The sequence below is a fragment of the Neophocaena asiaeorientalis genome, unplaced genomic scaffold, assembly GCF_003031525.2.
Source record: "Neophocaena asiaeorientalis asiaeorientalis breed wild unplaced genomic scaffold, Neophocaena_asiaeorientalis_V1.1 scaffold45, whole genome shotgun sequence".
Lineage (NCBI taxonomy): Eukaryota > Metazoa > Chordata > Mammalia > Artiodactyla > Phocoenidae > Neophocaena > Neophocaena asiaeorientalis.
In genome coordinates this window covers 5,215,044-5,231,742 of record NW_020174642.1, presented here as the reverse complement: position 1 = coordinate 5,231,742, position 16,699 = coordinate 5,215,044, and the positions used below count along the sequence as shown (strand labels likewise).

General features: G+C 53.0%; 1 protein-coding gene across 1 annotated transcript in view; it reads right to left on the bottom strand.

Moving 5' to 3' along the window:
* SIM2 (SIM bHLH transcription factor 2) overlaps window positions 1-16,699 on the bottom strand; it is a 52,190-nt gene that overhangs the window by 627 nt on the left and 34,864 nt on the right. Inside the window, exons 8-11 of the mRNA XM_024758418.1 lie at window positions 7,862-8,009; window positions 6,372-6,540; window positions 5,441-5,849; window positions 3,012-3,209 (exon numbers count right to left, since the gene is read on the bottom strand). Of these exons, the coding sequence (XP_024614186.1) occupies window positions 3,012-3,209; window positions 5,441-5,849; window positions 6,372-6,540; window positions 7,862-8,009 (924 nt within the window). The remainder of the gene's footprint in view (window positions 1-3,011; window positions 3,210-5,440; window positions 5,850-6,371; window positions 6,541-7,861; window positions 8,010-16,699) is intronic.

Sequence of the window (16,699 nt, the reverse complement as noted above, 5' to 3'; positions counted from 1 at the left end):
ACACATTTAATATAAGAACAGATTCTGTTGTTGTCGAATTGTTCTCTTTTGTGGAAACTGCTTGACTTTTGTCTCGACAGTTCTTCCCCAAGATTTTAACCGTATTTATCACACTTCAGTTTAGGAAGAGCTTGAGTAACACACCTTAGATAACCCAAGGGCTACTATTCACTAAGATTTGAAGCTACTGTAATTTTATGGAATTTATTTTAAAGTGTTCTTTAATTTGTACCAGCCCCCAAAGTGTACCTTAACTGTCTCACGGTTACAATAAATTACAGTAGACTCGAAACAGGATTCGTTGAAGGATTACACCTCCCCCACCCTTAGGATCCAAAGGAGGAAGGCCTGGCCCATCGGACTTTAAAATGACAAAAGGGGTCGGGGTAAGGGAGCAGAAAATACAGGCTCTTGCAGATTTCCTCCGAGCAGCCCTTCACACCCTGTTCACTTCTCTACAAAGGTATGAGTGGAATGGCTTTTCTAGAAAGGGCTTCAATGAACATAAAGGAATTCCTTTCTCTGGGAGGCCCAGTGGAGGGAGGGCCGAGTCAGTCTTGAACTGGGCTGATCTCTCAAATCCATTTGATCTGGCATTTTTGTCAACATGTTAGGACCCACTACAATTTTTTTCTTCTTTTTTTGTGAAAGAGATGCATATTTATTAAAATGCTTCCTCGTCCTCTTCCAGAGCCTCACAGAAGTCAGGAAACGATATCCCCAGCTTAAATGTGCAGACTAAAAGATGGAGGTAATCATATCAGGTTGCCATAGTAACTGCTCTGTTAACTTTCCTCCGAGCTGCTGGCTGCCTGGAAGCCGGCTTGCAGAGGAATCTTCCTTCATGTTCTAGGCTATGAAAACTGTGATGTTTGTTTAGGCAAGGAAGTTCTTCCTAGTACACATTTTATTTTTCAAGTACATATATACACTCATCGTTAAGCCTATTTATGTTCTCATTTATAAATCTATAACGCTCTTCTTTCCTAACAGTAACGTTTGATCTTAAACTGCTCCGAAAGCCTTCGTGGTTTGTATTTATTTATACAGCCCCCAATGGTTAATGACAAGGTAGACACACAAGCATTTTACAGTACTTTATTGAAAAATGTCAGGTGAATCTCCTGCTCATCAAACCTGCACCTTCCTGGAATCATGGTTTAATTACGGGTCTCGACAGCACAAAAATAATACCCCAGGCTTATTTTATGTGTGCACACACTCACAACAAGCTGCTCATGAGGTATGGCTAAGTGCTGGGTAGGGGTGTATGCCTATAATTCTTCTGACCCTGTCTCTTCACTGCAAGACATATGTTCCTAAATTTGCAAATTGTACCATAAGGCAACTGACACCTACGGAATGAGGCAGGTCCTCATAGCGACACTGGGTGGGCAACAGGTCCTTTCACATTTTAAGAACAGTTGACGTAGGTGCACTTTGATTCTAGAACAGTGAGTTAAAGACATTTGTGAACAACCTTTCCACTCAGAAAGGTGGACATAGTTTCCTAAAAGTAAACCGTTTTTGAAAAAGCAGCAAAATGAGGGAGCGTTTATCGTGTGGAGCAGATTGAAAAAAGGGCGGTTCAATGCATTGATCCACTGCAGTACCATGATAGGATTTTTAAATGGTGAAATCTTGAAGCAAAAGTATAAAAATAAAACAAAAATTAATGGAAGTTTATTTTAAAAACACTGCTGGTGCTGTTTTAAAAAAACATTTATTTGGTTGTGCCGGGTCTTAGTTGCTGCACGTGGGCTCCTTAGTTGTGGCATGTGAACTCTTAGTTGCAGCATGCATGTGGGATCTAGTTCCCTGTCCAGGGATTGAACCCCGGGCCCCCTGCATTGGGAGCACGGAGTCTTAGCCACTGCGCCACCAGGGAAGTCCCTGCTGGTTCTTCATAAAAAGATTTCTGTTTACCTGTTATACACATGACATGTTCATATGGAGTTTTCTTGCTCTGTATAAAATGCAGAAAACGCTGAAGACAACATGTACATCATTTTCATTACATCCCCTTAGCATGTTTTCTTCCACGAGGCGCAGTCCATTGACAATCTTCCGTATTGCACATGCAATGTAACTAACTTTATTAGCACTACTTGTAGCAAACACGAGCCTAGGGAATTACAGGTCTGTGTGGGCCAGAGGGATTTTGCCTTGTCATCAAACTTGACAGGGGTAGCCAATCCACTGGGCACCGAAATCATCCACATGTCATTCTCATAAAATATCTGGCTATATATATATATATATTGCATTTAATGCCTATTCCATATATTTCTGAAGGTGCCGTTCTCAAGAGTTCATGGGGTAGGAGGGAATAAGAGCTTGTGAACGCACTCGTGAAGCGCACCCACGTTCACCCCCTTGTCTGGGCTTGTTGATGTTTGTATTAAGGAAAGGGTTAAATTAAAACAACAGCTTTTAATTAGACTCATGAATGACTTTTAAAGACAACGGAGTTGTCCGTTCATGGGACTTAAATCATCGCATTCTGCCTTGACTTAATCTGAAAGGGCTCTGGATACAGGAAGCTTCCAGGTCGGCCACCCACCGGCACCCCTGACTGCATCGGGGGGCGGGTTTCCTCCGCAAAGTTGAGGGTATCTGAGGAGCGGAGCCTCCTCCAAGCCCCCAGAGGGACTGTTACTGAACATCGGGGACACGCAAGGCGCGCAAGCCTGATTTCAAGGTGAGGAAACCAAGTCCCCCCAAAGACGGAGTAGTTGAGGCCACACGTGGGCGGTCGGGGACGCTCAGCTACACCCTTTCAGAAAATCCGGCTCTTGCGGAACAAAGGTCGGGCGGTCACGTCTCCCCAACGTCGCCGTGTCTCTGTCCTCTACACGGACGGTTATGGCATCTACGGTAAAAATCTAAAAGTCGGCGGTGGAGTTCTAGTAAAATAGTTGTCTCTGTATAAATTAATTTAAATCGTGCATATACATCTCGTCCCTCTTGACTCGGCTGGACTTGGTAAAATGGGAGCCAAAGAGGCTGGCCTATGGCTTCTCCCCGCGGGCAGCCCCGCGCGAGGCGGGGCGGCCCCAGGACTCCGCGGTCCGGCCCGGGCTCGGCCTGGCGGGCGGCCTTGGCCGGGCCCAGCGCCGGCTCCTCGCGGTAGTGCCCGCAGCTCGGGAAGCTCGGCAGCGGTGGCGCGGTGTCCTCGCCGAACCTGCGCGCGGCGGCGGCGGCGGGCGCTGCGGCGACAGGCGACACGTTAGACGCCCGCGCGGGGGAGGAAGGGGACATGCCCAGAGCGACACCAAGCCGGGGGGCCCTGGGGCCGCCACCACCCCTGGGCCACCCCTGCCGCCCGCGCGCTCGAGCCCCGGAGCCGCCCTCGCCCCTTCCCGCGTGCGTGCCGGGCCCGCGAGGTCCAATCACAGGATGCCAGTTGCAGTGTTCTAGCAGCCACAGGAAAAAGTGAAGAGAGACAGATGGAGTTAGTGTTAGTAAGATACTTAATTTAATGCAGCAGAGCTAGACTATTATTTCAGTGTGTAATTAATATAAAATCGGGGAGAAATTGTATTCTTTGTTTCTGTCTTTGAAATGCAGTGCAGACACTCCGAGCACATCTCATTGCCCTGGCAGAACGGGGCTGGTGGCTACCATATTGGACAGCGTTGGTCGAGAGGCTTCCTCGGCCCTAGTGTTAGGTGACCCCAGGCTGCCGTGCGCTTTCTTGCTTTCACCTCAGTGGGGAGGGTGGAGCGGTTATCACCCTGCTCCCTTTAGTCATAATTAAAGTAATAACCATCGTCACTAATTAGACGTCTGCAATCAATTGGCTCCCCCCACCTCTCTCTTTTTTTTTTAAATATTTATTTATTTACTTATTTGGTTGCACGGGGTCTTAGTTGTGGCATGCAGGATCTAGTTCCCTGACCTCGGATCGAACCCAGATCCCCTGCATTGGGAGCGTGGAGTCTGAACCTCTGGACCACCAGGGAAGTTTTTTTTTTTTTTAACCTTAAGACATCCTTCCTCTTCCTTTAATATCAAAAAGTCTAGGAGGTCGATCACAAACTGCCCCCAGTTGGCATCTTTGGTCCGTTTTTTACCAAGTGACTGACAAATGAAGTGGTTATTAAGCTCTTTCACTTTCAAAATAGCAATTTAAAAAATCAAATACTGTGTTATCTCATTGGTCAACTCCCACACACACACAAAAATAATCTTTTCAACCCAGTCTCAAGTGGATAGTATTTTCAGCTGTTATGAAAACCCTTTGCTTTGTTCTTTTCCCTTGGCCCTTCCTTGGTTATTTGAGGGATCCCATGTGCTGATGGGTGCTGGGGATTCAAATCTCTGGACTGCCTGAGGCCAAAAGGCAGAGCTGCACTGCCCTGGCTGCTGGTGTGTTCTTTTTTAAACTGGCTACTTTTGAGAAACATGTCCTGTTAATCTCCAAGAAGGTTAGATTTCTCCTGGGATCTAGCCCTCCTCCTGTCTATGGAGACCAAATTTATCTCACAGGCTTGTAAAGACTGGGTCACAGCACAAAGCAAGAGGTTCACAAAGCAGCCCCAGGAGCAGCAGAGAGCCCCAGCTGCCTGCAAAGAGAGAAAGGTGGGAGGGGGACTCCAGGGAGCTCTCCTTACACAGGTGACTCTTCTCTGGAATTTAGTGGTCCCCGCAGGACATTTGCACAAACCTCGTCTACAGTCTGAGCAGTAGTTAGGTCTGGGTGAAACAGGAACACACCCCGCTGAGCTAACCCTCAATCCCCACCTTCTACCCTCTGCCTGGGATTGTCCCAAGGAGCAGGCAGGAGACTGCTGGGCCTGGGGCAGCTGGTGGCACCTCCACAGAGGACCTCTGCTCCCCTGCCCCCAGGAGGAGCTGGCTGTGTGCCAAGCCCTGCGGTAGGCAATTGACATGGCCTATGTTCCTGTCTTACAGATGAAGAAACTGAGTCCTGGAGGGTTTGTGCTATTTGCCCTGGGGTGGTGAGTGGCGTTTCCGTCCCTGAGCCTGTGGCCTGTGATTTTCCACCACCGCTTCCCACACTTCGAAAACTGGCATGGGAAGAAAACCAATAGTGTTCCATGTTCATTTCTGGGTGGAGTAGAAAGTAATCTTATAAAATAAATATAGCCGGGGGTTCTCAGTACATAGGAAAATCAGTTTGCTTCCCTTTTGGGGAGCAAACGGGGCCAGGATTTTTATGGAGGGTGGCCAAACACCCAGTTTCCTCTGCCCTTTACACTGTCCCTGGTGCCACGAGGCACACCGGCTCAGTTGCCCAGCTTTCAGCACCCTCGTGAAGCGCTCTCAGTGAGGGCAGGAAAGCACAGCCATTCCCACTTAGAAGCAGAAAAAAAGGGAAAGTTTGCCCACAGTGTGAGGGTTCTTTTTCCATCTGCCACCCACCGACAGCGCTGTGCACAGCCCTGCCCCCTTCCCTCGTGCAAACATGACCCACCTTCGTAGTTTGGCACAAGGCTGTGCCGAGCAGGGTTCACCGGCGGCTCGGAAAGGCTTTTAGCTGGAGACTGGCTGCCCGGCACTAGGGGGTTGGCATAGTGCCACTGGCACTCGCCGCTGGCTGGCAGCGTGCTCAGCAGAAAGCGTGCCACCTCGCACGGGGATCCTTGGGGCTGCCCGAACTTGGCCGGCAACATTGGCTTTTTGCTGCTGAAGACGTGAGAGTCCAGAGGGAAGTGTCCGTAATGGTAGGAGAAGGGCAGGCTGTAGGACGGGGCGTACAGAAGGTCACCGCCTTCTGAATGGAGCTGCTGTTCTGGGGGAACTGGGGTGTGGACGGGGGGGCTGGCTCTCCAGCTTCCGAGCTGGCCGCATTCCAGTTTGTCCATTTGGAACGAGCTGTATTGCTGCCGAGCAAAAAAGACGGATGAAGGGCTCACCGAGGGGCCGGCGGCCAACTGCTTTCCGATCCTGTAGTGCCCGCCCCATCCCAGGGCTGAGCCCATCCCGGCCCACCGGGGACAGGTGCCCAGGAGACAGCACCCCAGCGACCCACCCTCTGGGTGGAAAGAGATCTCCTCACCCCAAGTGACAACACACCAGATACATGCAGCCACCTGTGCCTTCTGAGAGCTTGCAAAAGACTTTGAGAGAGAGGGAAGGTTTGCATTAAAATCAAATGCTATGGAAACACGAGGCACCAGTGTTCTGAGCCACGTTTACATGGATTCTAGCAGCTGATCAGCCTCCCCAGTGTAGTCTGTTTCCTAGACCTGACTCATCCCCCTGGACGTTAGCTCTGCCTGCCTTCCCCAGGCTGCGTCTCCACCCTGTGGGCGGGACATCCCAGGGAAACTCCCGGGCTGGGAGACCCCTGAGTGCGATCAGAGGTGCCCAGGTGCCCCGAGCCCCTGCAGGTGGTGTGTTACCTGTGGGGGGTAAGGGTTTGTTCTCAGCTTTGTCTTCATCTTCGTGTTTTTGGGTTTAGCTAATTTCCTAGTTTCTTGTGAGGTAGACAAGGCGGTCCTCCAGGAGTCCTGGGACTTGGATGTGGACACCTGGTCCAGGGACAACTGCAGTTCCTTGTATTCGATGTCCCTGAGGAACAAAAGAGCGGGACAGGTCATGTCCACGGGCTGTGAGGAAGGGCGGGCTCCGGGACCGTCCCCAGGGCGAGTTCATTTGAGAAGCTCCACTGTGTCGTTTCCACTAAGTGGATGGGGCTGGGGTTCCAGGGACGGCCCACCCTCGTTATAAAAGCCACCCCACAGCCTCGAGCTCAGAGCCCCCGGGAGATGCCGAGTGATGTCAGTGTTCTTCGGCAGGAAGAGAGGGAGCTCAGTATGGCTCTCTCCCACCGCGTGAGCCCCATGCACGTTTCCTGCGGACACCATTCGCCACTAGGCAGGGTGTCAGGGCACAAAGGAAAAGACAGAAATGCTACTGATCAGTGTAAGTGTCTGTGGCCCAGCTGCTTCCCTGTTTAGCACCAGGGAGGTGTGAGTGGGGACCCTTGGCGGTCCAGGAGCCTGGCTTCCAGCCTTGTCCACTTCCACACCAGGGGCCCATTCCTGCCCTAAAGAGCCAACTCGGCACCGTCAGATTCTCAGGAGGGGAAGCTGCCCAGAGCCCCAGCCCCAGCCCACGTGGGCCTGTTTGCTCAGGTAGAATCATTAAGGGACTAAAATGCTTTCTCCCGTACAGTTTTGCTAAAATCACTCTAGCCCTAAAAAAAACACCACCTACCTCTCACCCCGCCCCAAACCCCCAGGAACCTGGCACTCACTCTGTGAAAGAACGGAGAGCCTAAAACCTCACTGCATTAGAGAGGACCCTGTTCAGGGTGGGGCTGGGTGCAAAGTGATTTAACAAACACATAATAGCCACGTTGGGTGGAGAGGAACATATGGTCCCAGGTAGACTTAGGTCCTGTTGCTTCTACTGGTCTTAACTGCGACTGAACTTAACGTTCTGGAGTTTTAAAGGCGCTAAATATTCACAATCATTTACAACAGGCTACGTAGGAAGACAAGGAAAAAATGGGAGATGGCCCCTGTCTCAAATGGCAGAAGCAGCAGGATGACCTAAATGTCTGTGGCCCCAAAGGTCCAGGATGCGCATCCCCTTTCCATCCTGTTCAAGGTGGGGGGCATCGCCCGCCCGCCCTCTGCCCACTCACCCCCCTCACCCGGGGCCGCCGATCCCACCCTCAGCCTCGGGGCACACCCGGCCCTCAGTGCTGATACAGGAATCCTTCAGCCCTTCCCAGACAACCAGATTGTTCAGTAAAACAAAACAGGAGACAAATGAACAGTTCCAGAAAGACAGAGGGAGAGAGAGATGGTGCTTCTGGGAGCGATCTGATGAGGGCCGGGGGAGAAGGAGAGAGCAAGGAGAGAAACAAATGCGTCTGACTTACGTGAGGACATAATTGACACTCACGATGCAGTGGGGCCGGGACGAGCGGCTGTTGTGCACGACGGTGGCGCAGCTCTGCACCCACACCCAGCCGCCAAGCTTGGACAGCAGCCGGTAGTACTTGGTGGTGACCTGGCCCTTCACCAGCACTGCAAGCACAAGGAGACATGAGTCCTGGGGAACGATTAGGCGGCCCTTCACCCGCCTTGGAGGAGGCTGCCCCCGCGGCTGACCTCCAGCCCAGGTTCTGGACCTTTCTGGGGTCAAGGACACCTTTGAGAACTTGACTAAGGGAGTGGGATTTCTCCACAGGAAGACGCACACGTGCGTGTGCGTGCTCACACGCACGTGCACACACGCAAGATTTTTGCCTACGATTTCGCGGGGTCCATGGAGCAACTTCTCCCCTCCCCTGTGAAGAACTCGAATTTAATTGTCACTGCTTTCACTGGGAGAAGCAATTCGTCCCCAGACAACACTGGCACCTGGCAGAGTGATAATATCGGTTTTGTTTTTTAGTTTCCAAAATGCCATAATTACGTTATAATCCCCCAAACTCATAATAGGCGGAAGGAAGGGTGTGTGTGTGATGTAGTTATTTAAACCCAATAGTAAGTTAAGAGCATCCAACGGAGTGTCACGTTGTTGCTGATTTTCGCGTTCCCCAGAACATGTGTGTCCTCACAGTGAAACTGTTTGTTACTCGATTGCCATTTGTACTTCTTCCCATCAACCCTAGTTTTCCCTGGGCCCACGAATTTCCTATGACGCTCACGTAGGAGAGACCTCTACATGGCTATGTAATTTCTGAAAGCTGGGCCTGCGGGCCCACCTTCTATGCAGGGCTACAAACTCTGGACCTCTGGGCAGCCCACTTCCAAAGCCTCCAGGGGCACCTAAACTGCACTGATTCTCCTCAGGGCCTTCGGGAGAGCAGGGGGCGTGCTGTGGGGGGGAAGGTGAATTCGTGAGGTCCTTCTGGATCTGCAGCTCATACCCCTTGACACACCAATTTCATATCTAGGAGTTACTCCTACGCGAATTATGAGTAATGCAAAGAAAGACTCAAGGGCAAAGAGATTCCTTGAAGTCCTGCTTATAATTCAGGAGAAAAGGAAGGGGAGACTTACATGTCTAATAATAGGGAAGAGGGTATATAAGTGATGGGGTACCAAGCAGTCACTAACATGACGATTGATAAGAATTTGTAATATGACGGGGAATACACATGACACAACGTTAAATGAAGGAAAGACAAGACTCAACTGCATACCGTATAATCCTAATTATGAAAAAGTGTGCGTACACACACACACACACACACACATATACACGCCCAACTAACTGTGATCTTGGACAAGGTACTAACTCCCTGTGCCTCGGTTTCCCCGACTACAACAGGAAGATAATCACAGTCCCTACACCGTCGGCTGCTCTGAGGGTTAGAGCGTTCGTGTGAAGATTTAGAACGGTGGCAGACTTGCGCGAAGGACTCGACATACTAGCTGTCGTTTATCAGACTGGTGAAATTACAGGTAGTTTTCATTTTCTTTTCTTGATTTTCTGAATTTCCAACAAGGAGGGGGTATTCGTTTTATAATCAGAATGAAATTTTAGTGAATTTTCACATGGGTAAGCAGTCTGTCTGGGAGTGGGAAGTGGAAATACAACGTCTATGAGGCCCCACACCCCCTAGGGATGAAGCCAGGGTCAAACGTGTAACCACCGTCCAGCCCAGACGCCGAGGCCGGGCTCTGGAACAGCGCAGGACCAGATCTTTTCTTCCCAGGCTTACCATCGGCATGTCCCTGGACTCAGCTGGCAGAGGTAAGATCATGCTGAAGGGTGTAGCCCATGCTGGTAGGAAAGAGCCTCTACAGTGCCTCTTTTCCTTGCGAGGATTGCTTTTTTAACAACGAAATACAAGGTCCCTATTTCCAGCTCATTTTCGCATACACTGCCTCATTTACCCCCCTACACACACCCGTGGCAGGTGGGCATCACCAGGAAAACGGAGCTCGAGGACATGGCTGGGGCCCAAGCCACGTCCTCTGACTCCCATTTCTCAGGGGCCATTGTGTGAGGAGGGGGCAGCGGCCTCTCGAAGTTTCTGTGTAGCTACTTATGGGGGTGGGTGTGGGCCAATGTTTAGGGGAGACTCAGTTAACCAATTTGTTTATGGCCCCCAAAGAGAGGCAACATGATCAAACTGAGGTCCCATCTGTGGATTTCCCGAGATGTCATTCTTTCTTCAACAGAAACACCTGTTAATCTCTTTGGCTTTGATCTCAAGGATCTCTATTCCTTGCAGTGTTCGTAAGGCCCCTGGGACTATGACATTATACTTTTCCTTTTTCTTATACTTCCCCTTATTTCTTATAATATTCCTAAAATCTCTCCATAATCATCTTAAGCTGAATGCAATGACTATTGGAATATTTATCCCAAATATTTTATATTAGGATTCGAATGGCAGGATTTGCAGAGATTTTATTAGCGCTGACCCTCCCTGAGTCTTCTACGATGAAGTTTTAGATACAGAGACCAAACAAACATAGATGTAGTTTTTTGTTTGTTTGTTTTGCGGTACACGGGCCTCTCCCTGTTGTGGCCTCTCCCGTTGGGGAGCACAGGCTCTGGACGCGCAGGCTCAGCGGCCATGGCTCACGGGCCCAGCCACTCCGCGGCATGTGGGATCTTCCCAGACCGGGACACGAACCCATGTTCCCTGTATCGGCAGGCGGACTCTCAACCACTGCGCCACCAGGGAAGCCCGATGTAGTTTTTTTTTAATTTTTTGGGTTTTTTTTTTGCTTCTCTGTGACCCATGGCAATAATCAGCATATCAATCCAAGGGGAAATCCTAGACACTTAGTCACAACGTTCTTCGGTTTGCTCTAGCTCCTCATCCCATCTGTTGAATGTAATAATCTGTCTGAAGGATGCCAGGCCAGAGTGCTAAGAAGCAAGGCCCTGCTTGCGGTAGTTAGTGGTGCATGGGGGCAGGGAGGAGATGTTCCCTAAGCTGTCAGCTCCTGCAGGCAGAGGCCCTGCCCTTGCACCTTCCTCTGGAATGCAGCATCTCTGACATCCAGGGGATCCACGCCCAGATGAAAGCCAGTGGTCACAGTTTTCCGAGGCCGCTCTGGAATGGAACGTCTACTTCCACAAATACACTATCCAGAAAAATAGATGGCTTTCCTGGTTCTTCCAGAATTCCTCCTGGTTCCAGAATCTTTCCTGAAGGCATAGCCACGTCAACGAGCTGGCCTCTGGAAGGAAAGGAAACTTTGGCCTCAAGCATAATATCCATCTCTGTTTTGAATTTTAAGAGCTGAAAAGGACACCAAAAATGCCTGTCGTGGGTTGAACAGTGTCCCCCCAAAAGACATGTTCTAGATTCTAACCCCTAGAACATGCAAATGTGACCATATTTGGGAAAACGGTCTTTGTAGATGTAATTAAGGATCTCAAGGTTCTATCATTATAATAACAAGTGTCCCTATAAGAGACAGAAAAGGAAAAGACACAGACACACAGAGGGAGATGGAGGCAGAGACGGGGTTTGTGGCCACAAGCCAAGGACCACTGGCAGTCACCAGAAGCTGGAGGAATCAGGAAGGCTCGTCTCCCAGAAGCTCCATAGGAAGCATGACCCTGCCGACACGTTGACCTCCAGGACTGTGAGCCAGTACACTGCTGCTGTTTCACGCCACTCAGCTTGTGGTATTTGGTTACGGCCGCCACAGGAAACTAACCACCCCTGTGGGGAAGATGTAAGTGCAATCCCCGTGCTCTTCCTGGCTCTCGTCTCTGCCAGCAGAGCCTCAGGGAGAGCACAGTCAGCGAGACTGGAGACAAGCCACGTGGTCCTTTGGGGAGTGGGTCTCGGTGTCCTTGACCCCCCCATGCCCCTGCTCTACACCTGGGGCTGGAGGGAGTTTGGTCACTGAGACCTGGAAAGCCCGGGGGGGAAGAACGTCCAGGGGGCTGTATTGTGCAACATCTGCAAAGTGACACTGACCACAGAAGACGGGCTCAGCCAGACGCATCAAGCCACACCTGTAAATGTCCAAACTGCTCCCAGGGAGCCGGACAGCGTGTAGATCGCACTGTGCTTTCTAGTATCGATTATTTCCCGTTTCATTGCTCATGGCTCCCCCCTTAATGCACAGGCTCCCTGCACCTTCGTCAGGAAGACAAAGCTGCTTCTACCTCCAGACTCTTTCAGAGGGGAGCATCTAGAAAGGATCTGCATATGAATTAAACTCCATCATCCATTTCCAGTCCAGAGGCAAGAGAGGCCAGTGGCGGAAGCCAGCCTCCCTGTGGATGTCAATCAAAACTCCTCACGGTAGATTGGAAACTTCTTTCAACTGTATTTTCTATTTGAAGACCTTTGTCCCTGTTCCACAGTTGTGCTACAGAGTGGTTGCAAGCTGACACCCCATGGACTGCATGTGTCCACAGATGTGCTTTGCTGGTGGCATGGTGTTACTGTTACCCAGAATGCCTTTGGCTGGGTCATGTGTTCTCCAGTTAGCCACAAGCTCCACCACTCCATATTGCCCCATCTGCACCCACTCATACATTCATGTTACATGTCCGGCCCCATAAACATTTGAGTTTGTGGCCCCTGTACGTCATTTAAAGTGCATTTTCCATGGGTCTACACCAGCCATCCTATAATTTTGTTATAACAGTTATTGCTTGAGATATGTGGACCACATATTCAGGCTCCAAAGCCTTTCTGTGACATTGAAATGTTTTCATAGCTGGACACAGCCTGTGTTCTCTTTGGCATTTGGGCTTGGCCCACCCTGGACAGGGTCCTACCTAGAGAACTAAGTGAAATTCATAACTACTTCGGAAGAACAGCCGTGCAGACGTCATGGTTCTTCTAAAACACTGTTGTCCACAAGAATCCTGCCGGGTGTCCCTGACACACATCTTCAAGTTTACAGATATTGACCCCCTCCCCGGCCTGTGCACCAGGCTGCCCCCTGCCCACCCCAAGGACCTGCAGGTCAAGCCCCCCATATACAAAAGTCTCCCAAATGCTTTGCAAAGGGAGCAGGGAGGCAGGCCCCAGCTGGGAGGACCTTCCCAAGGCCACAGGACAGGGCTGCTAGGGCCTCCCCTCAGCCACCAGGAGGCAGTGAGCCAGGAACGAGCTGGGAGGGTCCAAGACATTCTCTAGAGGATCCCCTAGAGGATCTCCTTACAGAAGGTTCTGGGGAAAGCCCTGGCACAGACTCACTTGGAGAGCTCAGCTGGGAATGCCCAGGACCTCACTGACCAGAGGCTGAGGTGCCGGGGCCATCCCAGCCCCCATCTAGCTGGCCCCTGGAAGCCTGTGCTCCCCCAGACCACAAGGGCCAGCCCCGCTCCTGTTCATGAGGCTGACTTTCTGGAAGGCGCTGATTCCCTGTCTTGCGGGGCTGAGCTTTCTTCGGACCTCGTGGACGCCTGCTGCCAGTTAAGATAATGTTTTGAAGAATGTGTGGAAACCATATGGCTGACCACGGTCCTGCAGAACCACCACTTGTTACGTCCAATGAGGCCTCTAGCAGAGCCCTTCTCCTGGCTCCTGGGTTTCGGACACCGGTGTGGAGAAAGCGTGGCCCGGGCAAACCGCACAGTGAGCTTCCTTGGGTCCTGGGTGTCGGCAACTGTTCGTTTTCTTCCTGAGCCGAGTTACCTGATCAATTGCCAAGACAGTCGGTCTGTACGTTTCACAGGACCAGGAGGCTCCCTGGGGGCCTTGGAGGCCTGAGGGGCCCAGCGGGTGGGTCACCGTGGCCGCCTTCGGCTGTGGTACATGGAGGGGAAGCAGTCAAAGCCGAGTGGGTGCCCAGGCCCCGGGGGCAGCCCCCAGGCCAGCTCCGGCTGTGTTCAGATTGAAGGACTCGAGGTCCAGTCGCCAGGGGCCACTGCGGGGGCCCGAGGGGAGCCTGCAGGGCGGGAGGCTCGGCCGGGCCCCTGAGCCACCAGAGCAGCCGGCAACAGGACCGAAAAGTCACCTTGTGAAGGGACGCGTCCCACCTTCTCGGTCCCCTCACCTGCCCTCCCCAAGCCGGGATGTCCAGCTAAGCTGTGGGGATGGGACCGTGCCCACCACTCAGGCGAGGCTGAATTACGTCCTCTCCTCAAATTCACATGTTCACATCCCAACCCCAGGACCTCAGGACACGGCTGCGTCTGGAGACGGGGCCTTCAAAGAGGTGATCAGGTGAAATGAGGCCACGTGGGTGGGCCCTGACCCAGTATGACTGTGTCCTTAGAAGAAGAGGAGAATGCGACCCAGACACACACGGAAGGGAGAGCACGTGAGGACACAGGCCGGGCGTCTACACAGCAAGGAGAGCAAAGAAACCAGCCCTGCCGACTTCTTGACCTTAAGCCCGGTCTGGAGCGTTTCGTTCCCCCGCCTGCGCTGATTGGCAGACCACACAGCACGTGGGCAGCACGGGGGAAAGCGCTGTCCGGAAGCAAGAGGCCGGCCCCGCCTGGGCACCGAGCCGGGGGTGGAAACAGAACCGGACAGAGTGCGGGGCTCACCTCAGCCCTCACGGGGCGGGAGCTTCAGTGTGGATGACGCTCCGGCCACCCAGCAGGGGCCCTGCACAGTGGGAACAACAGGCCCCCAGAGAGGGCACAGCCATGCGCGCAAGGACAGGCGAGGGGCAGCCTGTGGAGGGACGGTGCCTCACGGAGCCAGGGAGGGGACGAAGCTGAGGATACGCAGTGAAGAGGTGGACCTTCACTCGGGACTGGCCGCCTCACACCCCTGCCCCCACCACAGACGCCCCAGAAACTTCCAGAGGCCCCACCTCCAGCCCAGGCTCCCCCCACCTGGCCTCAGGCCCCCCAACCTGGCCTCAGGCCCCCCTCCCCGCTGAGGCCCCATCTCCACTCTGAGGCCCCACATCCACCCTGAGGCCCCATCTCCACCCTGAGGCCCCATCTCCACCCTGAGGCCCCACCTCCACCCTGAGGCCCCACATCCACCCTGAGGCCCCACCTCCACCCTGAGGCCCCACCTCCACCCTGAGGCCCCATCTCCACCCTGAGGCCCCATCTCCACCCGGAGGCCTCACATCCACCCTGAGTCCCCATCTCCACCCTGAGTCCCCATCTCCACCCTGAGGCCCCACATCCACCCTGAGTCCCCATCTCCACCCTGAGGCCTCACATCCACCCTGAGGCCCCACTTCCCCCCGAGGCTGTTCTTTGGCTGAGCCCCTGGCAGATAAGGGGTACAACACCCCAAGAGCAGCCTCAGCCAATGCCTGGAGTGTATAAATACCCCCACTCCCTCTCTCCTCAGTGCCACAGCTGAGGCAGGTGTCCTGGCCTCCTAGGGTCCCCGGGGGATTGAGGGCTGCTGGCCTGTGGCAGCAGCCGCCGGACACGCCCCTTCGATGGCTCCCTCCCTTCCGCACCTCACTTCCCATTCGCTGCCCCTGCTTCAGCCACTGTCCAAATAAACTACTGCCCTTGAACCTCAGACTCAGCTCCTGTGTTTTAAGGAAATTAAACAGATGCCAAGCAGCCCTGGGCGGGGGGAGGCAGGAACGGGAAGCCCGGGAAGGAGAGTGAGGCCGCAGGGACCACCAGACAGAGAGATTTCAAAATCTCCCGAACAGCACGCCCTGAAGACCCGCCTCCAAACACCTACCCTGGTTGCAGACTGTCTTCCCTTTCCTCGTCCAGCTCTGGAGGGGAAGTAACGTTCTGGGAAGCGTGCCGGCTGCCCTGAGGGACGTCTGGAGACGGTTCCAAGGCTGGAGCCGAGGCTGAGCTCCGGGAGACCCACTCCCACCCGACGCGTGGGTAGAGGCCTCGGCTGTTTCCGGCTGTCACTCGGCTTTCGTTGACATGGGGGGGGGGCAGGGAAGCTGGTGGAGGGGAGACGGGTGGAATCCGAGGCCACACCCGCCGTCCCCTGGCCTCGCTGCCCTGTGCTCTGCACCTGCTGCCCCCGCGGTGGTTTCTCGGCCACAGTGAAGGTCAGAGTCACAGCACAGTAGCAATCATTGCCAAGACTGCTATTTTCTGTTTTCTTTGATTCACCAATTCTAGCTCATCTGGCAAAGCCGTGCTCCCTCTGGTATGTAAACCCTCCGCCTTTTCTGCGTGTCCCTTGGAAGCCCGTGTGCACCTTCCCTCTCAGGGACCTTGCAATAATCGCAAAGTCTGGAAATCCCCAATTCCAAATGAAGTGAGGCGAATTCATCACGTAAATCACAGGAGACCTCTCGAATAAACCCCCCCGGCAGGTTTAGGAAGTCAGATGAGCTCAGGAAGACGGGGGCCCCTGGTGGACAAGTTGAAGACCCATCGTGTGGTCAGGACCACTGAAGGCCTGAGCACCCAATGGCCTGTCCCACCCACAGACAGGCCTCTCCACCTCCCAGCCTCACCTGGCCCACCTGGCCCAGCTCCCCTCTGGTTCCTATGCGAAAAGCATCTGGTCCATGTCAGGGACACGGCAGCCTCCCACCGGCCACCACCATGGGCTTCATTACATTTCCAAAACACAAGTTGAATTTGTTCCCCCTGAAAAACCCTGTGCTCCTCTGTTAGCCATGCAATGCGAGAGATGAAAAGTGGTATTTGAAACAAAGACTAGTTCCGTGAGCTTCCTTTCTCTGCGCTTACAGGCTACTTTCCCACAGTGCAGCCCTGCTTTGAAAAATAACTCTCCCTTCGTGTAATTCAAGGGTTTGCTTTCAACTCCTGTGCTGGAGAGAGAGGCTCACCGTGCTCCTCCTTCAGGGGACGGGGCTGGGACCCCCAGGGCTGGGGCTTTTCCTCGGACACCCTGACAGTGGCA